This window comes from Haliaeetus leucocephalus, unplaced genomic scaffold (assembly GCF_000737465.1).
Source record: "Haliaeetus leucocephalus isolate CR32 unplaced genomic scaffold, Haliaeetus_leucocephalus-4.0 Scaffold351, whole genome shotgun sequence".
Classification (NCBI taxonomy): domain Eukaryota; kingdom Metazoa; phylum Chordata; class Aves; order Accipitriformes; family Accipitridae; genus Haliaeetus; species Haliaeetus leucocephalus.
The window spans coordinates 8421474-8440594 of record NW_010972787.1 but is presented as its reverse complement, the minus strand read 5'-3'; the positions used below and the strand labels follow the sequence as shown (position 1 = coordinate 8440594).

At 40.0% G+C, this 19121-nt stretch overlaps 1 protein-coding gene across 2 annotated transcripts in view; it reads left to right on the top strand.

Annotated features, from left to right (window-relative positions):
* DCLK1 (doublecortin-like kinase 1) overlaps nt 1–19121 on the top strand; it is a 245703-nt gene that overhangs the window by 182594 nt on the left and 43988 nt on the right. For both annotated transcript variants that reach the window (XM_010572748.1, XM_010572749.1), the window contains 2 exons: nt 337–431; nt 18031–18115. In XM_010572748.1, coding sequence (XP_010571050.1) covers nt 337–431; nt 18031–18115 — 180 coding nt within the window. The remainder of the gene's footprint in view (nt 1–336; nt 432–18030; nt 18116–19121) is intronic.

Sequence of the window (19121 nt, the reverse complement as noted above, 5' to 3'; positions counted from 1 at the left end):
AGGTTAACAAAGCACCTTGCTCCCCATCGCTTTCAAGCACCGGAACAATACAGTTTAAGAAAACATGATCATGTTCTCAGGCAGTAACTAAGCAGTCTTTTCTGGTTTGTTGATTATTTGCTTGCACTCTGTATAAAAATTGGCTTCATGAGCCAAAACTCTGAGGAAACAGTTCTTTTGTGAATGACCTTATTTTTAAATTAGCTTATGTTTAAAACATTAAGCAAAAGCAAATTAATCTGTTCAACAAAGAATGAAACGAAATATGTTTATTTAACTATTTCTTTGCTTTTAATAATGCCTTGCATTTATTTTTTCAATTTATTGCCCTTTTAGTGAATGGAACCCCTGGTAGCCAGCTTTCTACTCCCCGCTCTGGGAAGTCTCCAAGCCCATCTCCCACCAGCCCAGGAAGCCTACGGAAACAGAGGGTAAGGAAATGAGGAAACTGATTTCTGAGCGTGGCTGGGGAGAATCTGGCTTAGCCATTATCCAATAGCCTTCTCCCCACTGATTCCTTGTGTGTAGCGTCCTAGGGTGGAAAAGCTTGGCTGCAGTCTTGTTGTGTTTGTACAACACTCTGAAGTGGAATACAACTGTTCTGTGTCTGTCAAAATGCTAAGTATGCTGGGAATTGGCTTATCCTTGAGGGGAAAACCGGGGGTATCTTTCTCCTTTTTTACAAAACTTTTTTTAAATTTTAGTTTCTTTTCCCAAACTTTTCACAACTGGAAGGAAAAGTTCATGTTGTCAAAGACTTTTTTTGGTCTTAATAATGCCGTGGGCACTACGCCACTTACAAAACCTACCATCAGCTTTGATTTTGAAGCAAGGTGAAAGAATGCGCTGTGGAATTTAGCTGTGGATTAGCCATGATACCATAGCCTTGTGAAGTGAAGATACTATCAGTACCAAGGCAGCAGGAGACTTGTCAGTCACTTTGCTGGACCAGAGTTGTTAGTAGCTGCAAGTTTCCCCTAATTATCAGGTATAGAGGAATCTACAATGTACCTAAGCATCCAGAATTAAGGTAGTACCTGTGTTACTGCTGTAACCCTCTGACAAAATATTACTTGTTCAACCCAAAAGGCTCCACACGCTGATTTAATTAATTGTATCTATTCAAAAGCAATGGGACAGATGTCTATGTATCTTCTCTTCTGCTATTTTCTAAACTGTGAGCAGTTCTCTATGAAAGCTTCCCTAAGGCAGGACTCCCTGTCTCAGACTTGTTTGTAAACACAGTTTGAGCACATGCCTTTTCAGTTTTTAAATAAAGACATAATTTTTGTCTCTCAAAGTAAGGGGATTATGTACAAAATTGGCAGTGCTTGACTTCAGGGGCTGGTGCAGACCTGATTCCGCAGATATCCAGGTCAGGAACAGTGTAGCATGGCACGACTCCCTTCCAGCCTGCGTACCCTTCTTCATCTCCGTCGGATACCAGGGAGCTGAGGAACTGTGCATGGCCAAGCCTTACCTCGGGCTGGGATACAGCCACAGGTTTCTGCTGTGACTTGTTTATAGATATGGAAGCTGACTGTGATCTCGCAGTAGAGAGACAGCCCGTGAGTGGCAGCTTGAAGCCTCCGGGTAGTGTCATGGTTTTCATCATCTGGTACTCAGAGAGTAAAGATGCCAGTTTCAGTTGGGTAGGCTGGTGCTAAGATCTTCTTGAATGCAACATCTTCCACACCTGTTTGTTCTTACTCTCAAAGCTTATTAATGAATCATTAATAAGTCACTGAAGAGGGAACAAAGAGTTTTCCAAATGAATTATACATCGGTGATGTAAGGGTGTCTGTTTAGAGGGATGACATTAGCATACAGTGGATTCGTTTGCAGTAAGGCTGTCTCTTGTCATTGGTAACTTTCCTAAACTTCCTTCCCCACCACTGATGCTTCTCTCCCCATAGTGAAGAAATGTTTTTCCGTTAGTGTTTGTGGCCGGGTGAGTGGGAACCACGTGGTCAGCACCGTTAGACACAAGGGGTTTGGGCACAAGGTTTCTGACTTTCAAGCGGGAAGAGGAGAGCAGATGGGCTGCTTCTTATCCGGGTTCCCTGTGCGGAATTGTAACAGGATCACCGAGTGGCAGGATTATGGATGCAAAGGGCTGTGTAGTGGTAACATAATCACGTTGCTAACTATATAGAAAATAAATACTGAAGTAAACTACAGGAGGGATAAGACAGGGTTAAAGAGTTGAATTCTCTTCTCGGATATTCATATCCAGTCCCCTTGACCTCAGTAGGAGATCTTTCATGCTTGTCTGGATTTATTTTAGACAGATTTTTTTTTTTTTTTTACCTGACGAAATGTGGAATAAATTCATGTAAAAATAGATTGCAATCATGTAAAAATGCATTGCAATAATATTATTTAGGTTACTAAATCAACTGCTCAGAAGTTCAGGGATGGAAACTTTACACTTGTTCTGAGAACTTATTTCAGCTCCTTTCATGTTTAACTTGTGAAGTGAATGAGCTAGAAGTTCACCGTAAAAACATACGATTGTGTTGTTAAAGGTCATATGTGTATTCCAATGACTAAATTACTTCTGTGAACAGCCATTAAACAGTGCTTACTCATCTTAATTTTCTTGTTAGCAGTATAAATGGTGTTCTGGGTTTTTTAGTACCAACTTTCATATCTTGCCATTTAAATTTCATTTAGAGGACAGGTTATTTTATGTACCATATTGTCATAAACCAAAACCGAAGACAAAGCATTTTGCTTTGTCTTCAGTGGCTTCAGCTACAGGGCTGACAAGCCAGGTGCAGGAGAAGGTTTATTCCCTAGGAGGTTGTTGAAGTGTTGATATCGTGTGGTAGACCTACAAGAGAGAAGAGGAGACTGATTTCAGTGCCCGCCTTGTCCCCAGTGTTGAGAGGTGAGGTGTTCCTGCCCCAGAAGAAGAGTGCTGGCTGCTGGAGCCCTGGTCTGGGGTTGAAGGTGATGGCTGGGTTTCTGCCTGGTCTGGGTTTCTCTCTTGACGTGGAGTTTGAGGGAGCTACTGCTCTAGAACCGAAATAAGGTGCTGGGTCCTGGGAATGCCAGCTCGGCTGTGTAATTCGTTTTTTCTCTGCCCCTCTCTCTGTGCGGTCGGAGTTAGAGGAGTGCCTGTTCTCGTGCCACCGGGTAGATGGGATGCCAGTGGTACGTACTGGGTCTGGAAGGCAAGAGGGAACGTTGACTCTAGCGTAGCCCGATTCCCCTTGGTGTAACTAATCAGTCAGCTCTTCAGCATCCCCATCCGAGCCCTGTGAGGGAGTTGTAGGCTTGGTACGTCAAAATGCTGAGGGGTCTGGACAGGCTGCCGGTGCTTTTCCTGGGAAGTACAGGTGATAGGAGGTCATGCTTTTGAATTCAGAGGCACAGAAGCAAGGTACTTCTGCAAACTGAGGGATTTCTCCCTGTGAATAATAAAGAGCTGTAAAAATAGTAGAGATGGTAGAATTTTCCAAAGAAAATATTCCTTCTAATTATGGAGTGCATTAGGCAACTTAAAATAGGGATCAATCATCTTACTTTCTGACATTTCATCACTCACCTTTTTAAAAAAAGTTCTGGCCTTTGATGGAAGGCTTTCCATTGATGTAAATAAAGCCAAAAATGCTGCTGTGTTACATACTCATGAAAACAGTATTCTTGCAACCCTACAGACAAAATTTTGTACCCTCAAAAGCCAGAACATAAAAAGATAAAGTTTTATCCTTTCTCACTTGCATATGTATGTGGCTGAGTTGTTTCCAGAAATTCAGAAATCAGTGAAAGTTATATTTTTATAATCTTGGGTGAAATTCAATCTGTATTTGAGGAAAGTAAAGATTTGAAAGATTAATTTCATGGGTGTAATACAAGGACTTGAAAGTGAACTAGGGACCATTTATCAGCTGTCTGGGCTAACTATCAAGCAATTGTCACCTTCTGAGTATTTTAACTTGTGGGCTGTGTACTGCAGTTATGCTTTCTTTAGTTTAATCCTTAGTTTAATTTTTTCTTTATTCTTAAATAGGAAATTAAGATTATTGTCTTTAAATTGTTATGTACTTAATTGTGTATTTCCACAGAGGACTAAAACATCTGAAATTCAGGTTTATAGCAGTTGAAGTAGAGAGTTATTGTGTTGCACATGCATATAGTTCCTACCACAACAGAGTACAGTTAATGATGCAGACTCAGAAAAGGTGACATGGCAATCATAACAACAAATATACATAATAGCAACCCCCCCATTTTATTTAAGTAGCCTTTATAATAGTTTATGAGCTTATTTTCCCACTGTCTTGTAATCATAGTCATTACTTCAATTAAGGTGGACACTTTGTACCTGATTTTCTGTTGCTGGCCATTATTTTAAATGTTTTTTCTACTTCCGTAGAGACTACAACCTATAGCATAATAAAAAATGAGATTTAAGGTACCTCTTGACTAATCAAAGAAGTTGAATTCTATGCATATAAGGATTTTTTGAGTTGTATGTGGCCAAGAATTCTTACTCATTCAGCAAGTTTTGTCCTTTTATTAATCTATGCAAAATAATAAATAGATCATCCTCATATTTTTTCTGAAATACAGGTCTTCGGCTAATTACAGGCAAGGAAAATTTTTGCAGAAAGGAAAACTTTAAAAAAGTTTCAAGTGTTTAAAAGTATATGAAAAAACAGATAATGTGACCATGAAATCTTGTGCATGTTTTTGCTTTAAAACAACCACAGAGTTATTAAAATAAACACAAAAGTGTTTCCTAAATGTTAAAAGTGAGTTCTCACAAGTATCTTCTTTGTAAGTTTGGAATGCATATTTTTTATATTCATAGGAGTGAGCAGTCACCTGGAAGATACTGTTCAAAACTTTGTGGCGTTCCCCTCCCTAGGAAATCAAAAGATTTTTTTTCTGTTCTATATATTAGAAATTCCCAAACTGTATATGCTCGAAAGAAATTTTAATAATTAACTGACTAGTTAGTATTTGGAATGAGATGATCTTGTCTGTTTAAAATTCTTCTTTTGTCTAGATTGTTCACAACAAAATAGAAATGCATTGATCTGATAATGATCTGATTGATATTCACTCTGCCCATCTAACATGTCTGCTACCGTACGTACACATGCCCATTGGCAGAATACATGCAGAATAACCATTCTAGGGAATGAAAAACCCCTTTAAGGGACTTAAATCCCCTTTATATCATGCCTGCAAGTAAAACGTAAACCTGCATAGATTACTGAGATCTGTGTAAATTTGCAATTTGTAAAGCATTCATTTTAGGTAGTCCTTGTTTTATAGTATAGCTTTCGGATGTGTTTATTTTTTTGTCTCAGTTACCTTCCTGCGATTAAAAAGAACCCCAAACCAAGGTCAACCCTCAGCTAGCTCCATCAGCCTTCCTATTCTCGCGTGTTCTCGTATTTTGTCTCGTAGTTGTTTTGTTGTATTTCGTAAATACGTTTTATACTTGAGGGATCCCCCCCAACGCCCTAAAGGTCTCAGAGCTTGGCTGTGAGGTGTGGTGCCCCTGCCGAGTCGGTGCCCCTCGAAACCGTCGGCTGTGCTTAATTCGCCCGAAGGAGAGAGTTCTCCGTCCTCCGCCGCCGCTCGTGGCTGCACCTTCCCTTTCGTTGAGCGCCGTCGCGTGTCTTGGCGAGGGCCGTTGCGCTGCGTAGGTCGGGCAGGGCGGCGTGTCGTCCCCCGACACTGCTGGCGTTGGAGGGCTGTCTGATCCGTCGGAGGATGCTCGGAGCGGGCGTTGGGAAGACGAAGCGGATCCGTACGCTCAGACTCTCCCTCTGCTCCCACGAGCCGGTTGCTCGGCTACCGTCTGAAAGAGCCGGTGACGGGGGATGTTACGTGCCGGCTTTTTACGCGTACCCACAGACACAGAAAAACTGTGGGAAAGACATACCGTTGTCGGGACAGTGTGGGTAACGGCAATATTCAGTGGCAGCGCTCTGGGGCTCAGGCGTTGCTGGATCTGTGCTGTATCACCAGCGGGTGGCAAGTCGTGATTACCTTATGTAAGGTAAGCGCTCGCTTTCCTGCTGCTGTCTGTGAAACAGCAAAAAGGGCGACGTTTTCCCTTTAAGGTTAAATTCGTATTGCCAAGTTTCCAAAAAACTAGGAGGGTCTCCAGAGCAGACATATATTGTTTTAATAGTGTTTAATAGGAAAGATTAAAAACAAAAAAATTGCCTCTTAGAATATGTTGTACATTGAAACTCCAGCTTTATTTACTAACCATCTATTTGTTGATTAAAAAATAATTGTATGACATTAAGCCAAAAACCTGAGTACATAGAATATGTATATTTTATGTTAAACAATATCTTCTGGTCCACGGTAACAAAAAGAATATAAGACAGTTGCAGTGCAACAAATCAAACACAATAAACAAATGTATACTGCACTTCATCTTACAGGACCTGTATCGCCCACTCTCTTCGGATGATATGGATTCAGTAGGAGACTCAGTGTAAAAGAGAAAATGGAACAATGTTTATGGTTTGTGATTTGGTGAAGGTTTAACATTTTTAAAGAGAATAGCTGCTAATTTACAGTAATAGTGAATCGCACAAAAGAGTTTTGCATATTTGATATTAAAAACATGGGGCCAAATTAATTCTGGTGTGTGGGGGTATTTTTGGCTTTACCACTGCATTTTAATGCAAGAATTTGTAATGAACGAGCCATTGAAAATGTCCATCAAATACAAAACAGCATTGTGCACGCTTTAAGGAAAGAAGATTGGATAAGGTGAATATAACGCACAAATCCATACTGGGCACAATTATGAATAGTGCTCTTTTTATCATCTAAGGTACTGATTATATGTTCTGTTTTTACCATCGGTATCTTTATTCATTGTGGTATGAGCAGTTAATTAATACTTTGCTTTTACCAACGAACAGGTAAAAAGCAGAAAATTAAAACCCTGCCATATTAAACTGCTTGCATCACGCTGTCTGATCCCGACACGCACATTTAGAACGCTCTAAGTTTAGTCTTTTTATCTAAATGAAAAGAAAATGGAGAAATCCTGTGTGGTCACAGGACAAAAAGTAAATGCTTTCAAAGTAGTGTTCAAGTTCTCTTTGCTGCATTACCATCCGATGACTGTAAACAGAAGTGTGTTCACAGGCAATGTGAACGTTTTACCTGGCACAAGCTGTTATACTGATCACCCGTGTGCTGCAAGTAAATGTGGACAGGTTTCTAAATGAGGAAACGCGGGGGCCTGCTGGCTAGCAGCGTCGTCTGACACATGTATGATGGCACCTTTTGGAAAAACACATTTTGCCTGAGAAACGAGTGATTATTTTCACTTATGTTAAGGACAGGAACATCACTTTTTATTTGCTGTAATAAGACATTGTATGCATTTTAAAATGAAAGCCTACAGAAATGGTGGTACTGTAAATCATCCTCCTATTGACCTAATTTCTCTGTTTTCATAATTTCTAGAGGTGGTCATTTTGTACAGCATGAATATGCAAAACTCCTTTAGTGTTAAAGTAGGTCATGCATTATAACCAGTTGCTTAACAAATATCTACTAATGCTATTTGTTTTCTGCTGCTTTATTGTGAGAACCTTAGTCTACTTTAGTTTACGTAATAGCAATATTTCCCATCGTATGTTGCATATTGCTTTAAAATTTATGTTGTATTTAAGCCCATAGTGTAGCGATCACATGCTTTTACTGTCTTATATCTTTCCTTTCAGTATCTCAGAAAATAATGATTTAAGAATTAGAAATTAGTGTGATTCTGATCCTCAACAAAAAATCTATAGAGAGTTATATTTTTGAGCTACACTAGTGATGATTTAATATATTCTGAAATCAGGAAAATTGACTTAATAGCAGAAAATGTTTAGCTGCCTCATGCTGACTTCTAAATGTAGTGAAATAATTCCTTTACACTGATCTGTCCATAATAAAATTCAGCAGCTGGAAAATGTTGGCATGTGATGTTATAGCTTCACTGTATCAATATAATTTTCTTTATGGAGGATATTTGCAAAAAGAAGTAAAAGAGCAGCAGAATACAAAACTTACCTTCTCTGTTTTCAATACTTGGTTCCAGTATCACCTGGAGAGAAAGTCATTGATCTGGCAGGTTTGCTGAAGCAGTTAGGTCATTCCCTTTTGAAATGCATGTTTTGTCATTCCTGCTTCAGACTTCAGATCCAAAACTGTTCCCAGGGATAGACACAGTCCCCAAACATACCCCAATCCTACGGCTGTCCTGTTCTACTGAAAAAGTTTGCAGCTGTGAAGTTACTTGCATTTTTGCCTGTTATGAGGGAATGTCTTTGTAAAATGTATTACTTAATCCCAAGAAATGCGTATTATGTAAAGGTGCATTGGGATCAGTTTCCAAAAATTCAGACAGCTCCACCAGACTGAACAAAATACATACTGATGTTTTGAAAATTGTTTTTTCCTGTAAAGAAAATAAATTCCAGGAATTTTATTTCTTCTCCCCTCTCCCATATAGGCTACTGCTGCTTAAGGCAGTTTATTAAGAATGTTTGTTCTGCGCAGGGAGCACAGATTGCCAGCAAACCTGAATCCCATGGCTTTGCTTAGCTGTGGAAAAGAAAAATGGACCTTATATCAGTAATTGTTATCATAGTGAGTTCTCCATCAAGACTGTTTCAAAGAATATGCTAGTCCATAACATTTAATCATTTCAACATATGACTTGTATTAAGGGGCTATTCAGGGGCAATATGTATCATTAATATTTCATTTAAGGAATTAACGTCCCTTAGAGATTGAAAAGGTACACTGTTTATGGACTTTGAGATCCCTTTTGTGTGGAATGTAATTCCCATTATACACGAGCAGAAATGAAATGCTTCTTTTAAGCAAGACCAGAAGGTTTCAGTTTATGGGTGAAACTGAAATTGTGTTTCTTGATGCTGTAGTTCTGCTTGCAACAGCACAGGTTTTAGTTTGTCCCTAGATTTCACTGACTGCATTAAATAATGAAATAGCTTAAGCAACTTTATAGTGTTTGAACCTCTTCTAGTTCTCTGTATGCTGCATTATTTGTGCCTACTCTAAGGTGATTATGATGTAGCTAAAGAGTCTTGTATAGTTTGTGAATGCTCTGCTTCCCTTTGAGCTTTATGAATATTTGTGATTATTTCCCTAATGCTTTCTACAACTTTCTGGGTTTTTTTTAATCTCTTTTCTTCTTCTTTTATGCAACAAACAGTTCACATGTGAAGCACAGAATGTGTATGTTTATATTTACACACACACACACACACACACATAGATTAATGGCTTTGAAACCCATGCACAGTTACATCACATTTGTGGCTTTAAACAAATACGTGGGGAAAATGTGTTGCTGGGAGGATGGTCGTCTGGTGGGATTCGCTATAGCTCTCGTAAAGTCAGCAGAGCTGCACCCACCTGTACTTGCTGAGCAGCTCCCCCAAGGAAGTCTATACAATTTTAAGAGATCTCATGTACAAACAAGGGCTAAGTTCTGCTCAGCTTGAAGTTAGTGGCAAAACCACGATTGACTTCAAGGTGGGAAGGATAGGGCCTTATGCACAAGTACATAGACACAGACAAAACATTAATCATGAATTTGAAATGGGTTTATTTTGACATGTTCCGACTTGTGTCTCCTCTTGACCTGCACTGTTCTGCAGTGTATTAAATCATGCAATATAAGAAGCTCTTTTGGTGAAATCAGTAAAATCTGTAGCCTTCATTATCCAATGTGAAAATTGCTTTTCAATTCATAGAATAATTCAGCGACAGCACGTTATATTTAGTTATTTTTCCCTTTAAAGCATTTTCACAGGGCATATATGGCTGTAAAATGAAAATTCTGGGGCATTAATGTTGTGGCTATAAATGTATATTATAAGAAAGGGTACATAATGTTAACCAGCCTTGAAGAACACCTGGGTTGAGATTGTGTGGCGTAACAATTGAAATAAATAATAGCGTTTCCTTTTACAGTTTCATACTTCACACTGCGATGTGAACATTATAGTGCAGTATGTTAGAAAAAATGTCCTCCAACTCTAAATGTTAAAATGAATTAACAGTAATACAGAAAAGAACACCTGATCAACCCAAGTTTACCGTTTTGTCAAAAGTAGTAGCGAAACGAGCAAACAGAAGATCTTTGTGGTGCTAAATTACCTCGTCACTTGATGAATACTTAGATTAATGCTGTCTGTGCTTTTTCTTGCACCCAGTTAATGGTACACAACCAAATACAAGATTGTTCTTTATTTAATCTTCACTTCCAGTTTCTCTGTTAGTGACGGGACGAGAGCTTGTAGCCGTGAGCGGTCAATAGAGAAATAACCTTGCGTCGCGCAGCCAGCAGTAGCTTTTCACGCAGAGCAAAGCCCGCGAGCGCTTGTCCCGCTTTTTGGCAATGGGCGCGCTGCCCCCCCAGGAGACTCCCCCGCCCAGAAAGCAGGGCTGGCCGGGCAGAGCAGAGGCCATTCTGAGCCGAGTTTGCTGTCGTAACACCTTTCGGCTGGCTCGGTTTGCCTCTTCCACCTCGCGCCTGGTCCCAGGCTGGCCGAGCGCCCTAACCCCCGCGGAAGGCCATGGGTACGTAGGTACATGTGTCGTGTATGCACACGCTAGTGAAGGGTTAAACACACACGCAGTGCACACGTACATCTTTGTATGCATTTTTGTGTCCGTGTTTGCGCATGTTGGTTATATTCAGATTTGCTTAAATTAACCCTCAGCAGTGAAGTATGAAAAAAGCTGTTCTGTATTCAGCGTGTACTTGTTGTCTGATGTTATATGAGGTAATTAGTTTGTGGTTTGCCCTGCAATACAGTGTTTTGGAATTTGGACTCTAGTGAAAGAGGAGCTAACGATGTTTGTGCTAAGGCCTCTTTATTTTGTTAGTTGCACTATGATATTGTAAATATTGGCACATTTACAACATAAGTTTAAGATTTTACAAAGTTATGCATACAATTATTTTTTTTAAAGAAAAGTTCTTGGATATTTGCTTTTTAAAATATACCATTTTTGTATTAATGTGATGCGGGAAACCAAAAAGAAAGCTGTTGATTTATCAACAAAAAATGTAAAACTTGCAAAAATAAATGCCGATGAATGTTTTATTTCATATAATCAGCTGAAGAAAATCACCTTCATTTTTGTGCCATTGTTTCATCATACTGTGTTGTACTTGTGTTTCATATTTGACCATGTCATCCTGGTTGCAATTTGTTGTTTTGCTAGATTTAACATTACTGTAGATTATTGTAAGCGATGTAATAAATATATTTAAAAAATACACACTGTTCAGTGAGTTTATTTTGGAAACATGATTAACAGGCTTTAAAAAAATACTTGTAGTTGGTATTGCTTGTTCATTTTGGATCAGCATTGTCCATCTAACAGTTCATTTAGTATAAGCATACGGGATTCATGCATCCTAATGGGTTCCTTTAAATAGTAGATGCGTTCAGTGCCTTTTTGAATAGTAAACTTTGGGCTCTAGTGTGTGGAGGCAAAAGATCCTTCAAGGAAGAATTTGGTTTCTAACAGGTCTTTTGGAGACGGTAAATATACCTGCCTTGAATTGCTTATGGGTAAGTTTGTGTGCACGCAACGCGATAGACGTGAAGTCTGAAGTGGGAAATTAGCCGACTATCCAAAGCAAGGTACCGGCTCCCTGCTGACAACTCAGCGACAGCAGCGCTCCTCGTAAGACAAGTATTAGGAAAATATGCCTGTGGAACACTAAGAGTACTGAAACATACCCACGGTGTTTTAAAATAAGTACCTTGTTTTCTTGATACGTCTTTCCACTCTTTAAAGATACATATCTATAGGCTAATTCTATTTTTTGTTGGGCGGGGGCGGGGGAAGAGAGATGTTAGTTTCTGACATGTCATCTGCCAGTCTGATGCTTCAGCTGGTGTTCAGACACTCTCCTAGAGGGATCTGTGGGCCTGCTAAAAGTTCTAGTTTTGAAACTCTCTTGGTTGCTAGTAAATAGGTGTGCCTAAAAAAGGTGTGCAGACATAGAAAGGAAACAGTATTATAGAAATGAGGAAGAGTAGGAAAAAAAATAATTGAGGTTTGTCTCTACCAAGTAACAGTTAAGAATACCAGGAGAGCTTTTAAAATACAACTCAGATAGATTCAACATAAAAGTGGTGATTGTGCTGTGCCCTTAATTAGGTGGAAGAAATAAGAACCTCCTTTGATGGCCTTTCAATTTTTATTCTGTAGTTGAGTGGAAAATTTTACTTGTGTATAACTTTAGAAAAGGAAAAAGGAAACCTTCACATTGCTTCACCGCACGTGTAACTTTTTATGTTAACCACAGTATGGATACGGTAATGACAGGTCAACTTCCGATACCATGAATCTGATACTTTTTTTTTTTTAGATCATCACTCTTTTCTGGAGGATGCCAAAGGTTGAGTGAGCCTACAGTCTGAATTATGGCTCAGCTTTGGAAGCAGCTGTTAGGAGCTAGTGGAGGTTAGATTTAAGTTTACTGTTAAATACCATATAGGAAACTATGCTGGTCTTTCAGAATTGCCTTGTTACACAAATCAAATGAGTGTATAAGCAGTCGATGCTGCAGCTTAATAAGAGGATCCTAATAAAACAAAGTCCTTCAGCTTGAAAACGTAACTTCAGTCTGTCAGCTCCATTTCCTTGCGAACTCTCCCACTTGTCCCTCTGTCCCTCAAAGAAGAAAACCAACACAAGTTCCTGAATGACTACACCAGATTATTGCTTGTGTTGTTTGAACGTAGCTCTTCGCCAAGCTGTGTAAGTCCTGAATTGCAGAAATGAACAAAAAAATACCATTTCCCTATGTATGTAGGGCCTCTCTCAAGTCAAGTGTCTAACAAGACAGGGCGGGATGTAGAACTGTGGATAAGAAGCAGTTTCGCATACATTTTTTATTGTTCCTTTCCAGATGAAGCAGTTTATAAATAAATTTGGATCTTATGTGTCAGTTTAGTGCAATGTCTGAATTTGAAAAGAAAACAATTGCATCATTTCTCTTTCTATACATTGAATTCCATTGGCTTCCATTCTTTCGGCATGAAGATTATGGATTTGATGTTTCTCCATGAAGTAATTTTTTGCCAGCTCTGTACTGTTTACATGAAAACTTCTTCCCCCATCTCAGCTGGCTGGGCCAAAAAATGTAAGTGATTAAACAAAAGAAAATCAAAAACATTTTTGGCTGGATAGAGTTGGGAGAGGGCGTTTCAGTGTAACCCTTTGCTTCTCTCTAAATTGAAAAATAGAAAAATGAGTTTGCCTTCTTAAAAAACGCATCAAAATATATTATTTTACTGTTTTAAACCAGCTGTCCTCTGCTTTACCTTTTGTTCTCTGGAGATGTACCATTTTGTTGTATTGACTCGCTTATTTCTTGCTTAACACTGTTACACCTTACAGGAATTCAAAGTCCTTCAGAGCTAATACCTGCACTGGACTGTTGTCTTTATTTTACCATTAACTGTGATGATCTTTAGGCTAAGGAACTGACTATGTCAGGAATTCATGGCGGCTACCTTGCAAAGGTTATTTATAACCAGACTGAATGCTAGTATGGGCTCCAAAAGAGGTGAGCGTGGTTGCTTAACTGTTTAGGTTTGGGATTAATGCTATTTATCCTTGCTGAATTGAACTTCATCTTACACATATTATTGACACACATAGCTTTTTATATGTTTTTAAAATTCTGTAGAATTCTTCAGAATAGCAGAAATCTTTGGAGGCATCATTTAAAGACATTAATAATTCCCTTATCCTGAGCCTCCTTCCTGAATTCACACTTTGTTTACTAATTTTAATCTTTGCTTCATTAAGCCTGTTTCTAAAAGAGCAGAACTCTGCATGAGATCCAAACTTAGCGTTACACCTGTGTGCATTTCTGTTACTCACATTTCATCCAGATGCTTCCTTCATGCTAGGAAAATACAAAGGCATCTATTGTTGAGAGACTTTGCAGCCTCCATATGCGCTAATAAAGGTTTTGAGAGGTTTGGAAAATATAATGCAGTATTTGGGGTTTAAAGATTCAGGAATTTGAATTGCATTAACAAACTTCCTAGTCATACTTGTTTCTTTTCATAACTGGTGGTCCCCAAGAATAATTCCTGCTCTTAAGTCGGAGGGGGCTTTTTAAGATTAATTTAGGGCAAAGGTGAGTATGGGGAGAGAGAAATTACAGTAATATTTATTTTACTGCCTTTTTTTCACGGACGTAGCACAATTTCCACTGAGATAGAAACTATTTACAAAACAGTTGCTAAATAAATCTCCCAGTGAGACATGGATGAAACTCTATAGCACTAATGTTTCCGTTCACATCAATGAGATGTGTGGTGTGCTGGCCATCTGTTATATAAACCTGAATAGGATCTGAAGTCCTTACACCAAAGCCCTGATTTTTTTATGCCATCGCTTTTATGGAGGTGTGCCATAAAAATGGCCATGTGCTGGCAACCTGTGCAACTGGACCCCTTTAAATCTGTGTAAAAGTGATGACATTTCAAGCACCTCAGCATCTCTTAAAATTAAAACAGCTAATTGCATTAAGGTCTGTGTGTTGAAGAGATTATACCCTTGCTTAGAGTTTGTTTTTCCCCCTCCTCCCCATCTGCAATATCCCTGATGGAGTCCACAGCTGTGAGAGCAACAGCGTGCACGACAATGCCTCGCGATTGGCAAGCCAACTGGAAGGAACACCGAGACCCACAAGGATTGCTGGACCCGGAGGGCTTTCAGCTTGTGAGAACAACGAGCTAATTAAAGTCTAAATAAACGGAATGTCCTTCTAGCTGAAGTAAAGAGAAATAAATAAATGCCTGCATGTTGTTCCAGAGGACTGAATAAAGATGAAAATATTTGTGTCGTGTTTACCTAGTAACGTTTCTTTAATTGTGAAAGGGGGTCCGTCAGCAGACTTGGTGAATATGTGCAAATGTATGGTTCCTGATTTCTTTTTAATCTGTTGTTTTAATAGGAGGGGTTCAGCAAAGGTAATGAAAAGTGTGTGTTTTCTTCATATTTTTCAACTCATTTAAAAATTTTAAAGTTTTAAAAATCTCGGTATGTATTTTTAGCAAATGTCTTCTTAGCTACTGCTTCCTTGCCGCTGGTGAGCTCTGCTTCAGCTCACACGCCGGTGCTTCGCCCGCAGATCTCACTGAAGGGGCTGTATGCTTTGTTTGCAGACCTCTGGTACAGTATATGCTGCTAAGGCATCACTTTAGTTCTTCTTCGGTTGTGAATATCATCTTAGCCTTCCCATCCTTACGCAGTGTCAGTAAGAAAAGAAATAGGGGCACTTAAAAATCGATCTCATATCGATGTTTTATTTCCTTTAAATATTCTATGGGCCACTTTTTTTTCTGTTTGTTTAACTAAACCTTGGCTAAATACATATTTAGGGAGCAGATATTTAGGAGTGAATTTAATTTCAGTCATGTGTAGGCCATTAAGATTATTTGTATTTAAAGTGAAGCACTTGCTGTAGCTCTTTGCTGAAATGGGCCCTCGAAGGAATCGAATTTTGGAAGGACTGAGCGGTCACAGTTCTCAGTTAAACCTCGTCTTGAGGGTCCTTAAGAAATTCCGTTCCCAAACAGAAATTTGAGTCCCTCTAGGCACCTATTCTGAGAATATGTGGCCACCGAGTTAGGTCTCGATTTTCACTTCTCCCATTCTCACAAATGAGAACAATGGGTGCGAAACTCCGTAAAGGGACTGTCAGACTGCTGAAGAAAGCTGCAGCGGTGTGTAGTCGGCAGTCTTGACCTAACATCTGCTGAAAAGTGTAATCTCACTATTTAAAATACAAAAAACTGAATAAAGTAGCTGCTTGATAATCTATTGAAAAGCTAGCACTAACCTTTTTGTGTTGTACCCCTGAAATGTCGTAAAGATTCATTCTGGTTGCATCTGTAACAAATATTAAACATATTTAAATTGTAATTCCTTTAAGAAAATACTGTGGAGCGGGAAGTAAGAAATTGGATGCCTGGTCTAGGAAAACAAACAGACGCAGGAGAATGAGTAGAGAAAACATGTTTTTCTGCTTATTTTACAAGCAGGAGCGTAAAGGAAACAATTCTCTCATTACATGTGTATAAAAATAGGCTTGGAGAGTGACTTCTCCAGGCATGAGAACTCCTAGCATTTTCCCGTTACCTTGATCCTCATCTGCTCCCTTGTTCAAAAACGAACCAGAGGTAAGTTTTACTGAGACGTCCTGCAGCGTTTAGCACAGGAATAGCATATACATAAACACGTCCTAATCTTGAAACAAGGGCTGCAATATCTTAGCAAACTGCATAAGATCAGTCAGTGCTCATTTCTGTTGTCAAAAGGCAGCAAAAGTATTCCAAAAACTGATTAATGCAATTTTTAATTCTAGTCAAAGCTCAGAAGAAATGCTTGGATGGATGAAAAGAAGGAGCTGGGGTTGATTAAAAGGAAAAAAAGGCAAAGAGTCTCTTGGTAGATGGGATGTGCAAGCTCGCAGGATTATTTAGTGAAAAATAGGCCAAGTTCAGCCTTTGCCTAAATCATCTGACCTTAATCTATTGTGGGAGAAATTAAAAGTTATTCTGTTCAAATGAACTCAGCATCCTGGCCAGCTTTTAAGTCTGCTGACTGCCTTCTCCCTGGCTCCGTACTCTGCAAAAATCCCAACTGCTGCATTGTTAGTTATTCAGTTGCTGGCTGTGCTCTGCAGTGGCAGAGGAGAGAGATCATTCAAGAAGCTGTATTAAATTTGTAAAGCGGATTGGCACCCTTATTGCGGGCATCTAGATACCTTGCAAACGCAGATAAGGAACGGATAGTGTTAGTTGCATGCAGTACAGCCTGCAATTTATGTGATATATAGATTGAAGGAGGTGAGGAAATACTGCAGTGCTTCGTAACCTTTCAGCATGCGAACTGTGTGAACCCCAGAAGGTTTTCATTCTGGAAATCGTCTGAACGCTTCTCACTGACGTTGCAACACGAGGACCTGAGGAAATGCTCAGTTTCGCTGTGAGTTTAAAGGGCCGCTGTTGCACCGTTAGCTTCTCCCGATTTCCTTTGAAGACGGGAGAATCCTGAAGATATGTTTGTACCGTTGTTACGCAGTGCAGCATAGGTGTTTTGGGTGAAATCCAGGCCATCTCATACGTCTGTGTAGGTTTGTCCATCTAGATGCGTGATGAAGCAGTCTTCCTGAAGTACATGCCTGGAGTCCATACATGACACCGATGGGTGCTTTGGAAGGCTTCCCTTCTGAGATCTGCCTGCTACTCTTTTGGCATCCAAGCTGGGTGGCTACGAGCCTCCTTCTAGAGACTATAGAGATACCATCCTCTCCCATTAACTGCACGGGCAAATGTAGACACTTGCTGTACAGGTACTTGAAACTGAGGTCCGGACTCATGCCTCAAGTGAGCTATACCCCATCAAATGCTTTTCCAAGAAAGCAAACATTTTTCACCCTGACATTTCATATTCTCCATATAGTACCATAGTGATTTCTCCCTTCTAGACCACAGCTGGGGAGGATTTCACCAGAAGGAGGTTTGCAAAATTGAGGAATTCTGCCTGTAACAAAGCCAGCGTCGGACAAAACAGACGTTGGTGCTTCTAGTGCCTGCTGGGTTAACGGAGTGGCTGAAAAAGCAGTCTCCTGCCTGCAGAGGGCATGCAGCTCCTCAGTTTTCCCTGCCAAAACGCGTGTGGAATAGCGAGAAACTAGTAGACCATACATAAAAGCGTTGCTGCACATTGCTGCCTGTGATGGGTCAGGGATAGCTCCGTGTACACGGGGGTACTGAAAGTGTGAATTCAGTGGAAAAATTGGACTCGTTCCCAAGCATCCACATATCCCTCCACCAAAGTAAATTGATGCTTTACATAGGGAACGCTGAAGCCTCCCCGGGACATGTGTCCAGCACGCACATGCTGCAGGTACTCGTGCTCCTTAAAAATCATCTGTTTTCGTTTGTGTCTCTCCATTTCCAGAGCTCCCAACACAGTGGCTCCTCTACCTCATTAGCATCCACCAAAGTCTGCAGCTCTATGGATGAAAATGATGGACCTGCAGAAGGTAACGTTTGAAGGCTGACATTTCAAAGCAGTCGATGTGGCGATAACAGCAGCTGTGTAGGAAATGAGTCATTCTTCCTGCCGGGGAAGGTGGGAGCGTCGCGGGCTGGATGACTCTCCCAGAGGAGGCTCGTCAGTCTTAGCACACCAGTTGCGTTCACTCTGGATCAGATTCGATCTGGACATCCCTGTTCGGAGGTGGTTTTGTTGCAGGATGCTCCAGGTGCTAGTTCTGCAGGTGACGCAGCGCTGGCTGGATTATTTCAGTAATTTTTTTGTCTCGTCTGTCACGGTACTAAAGAACCTGCTGCAGTCCTGGGTCTTTACTCAAAAGTGATTAGTCTCACCCCATACGAAGGCTGAGGGATAGTGTCCGCTCAAATACTGCCAGTCCACACACGGGTACACGTAAGTGTGCGTGTATGGTCCCGTCTGACACTAACTCCTCATGCTGCCTGTGACTGCAGGCAAACCCCAGCCTCCTTGTGCCGTAACATTCGCTTTTAATACTACACTGGAACAAAGGACAGATAAAAATACAGTTAAACCCGCTGTCTTAAAGAGTATAAATTCAAGTCACATTTCTGAGAGTCATTTTTTTATATACTAGTTTGTATCAGCTGCAGTTTACAGTCAGCTTTTAGAGGCATGTTAGGTATTTGTAGCACGCTATTTCAAATACATTTAAAAATAATGGTACATGAATGAGCACTAAAACACATGAAACTACAAACTTTTCTTATGCTTAGACACTGTGTAATGCAATTTTACCTAAACATCTGGTGCCCAGGTTGCATGCGAAGTAGTATTATTGAGAACATTTGTTTAAAAACTAAATATTTAATATTGGGGGAGGGGGAGAACTAGCACTTAGCACATGAGGAGTTTTATGGATGTCTCAGTTTACAGGATGTAATAAAATAAGTGCTTGAGTGTTGGACTTCTTTGGTACATATATTTAATCATGCTGTGTCAAGGAGTTCCAACCCTTTTTGGAGGCTGGTCTG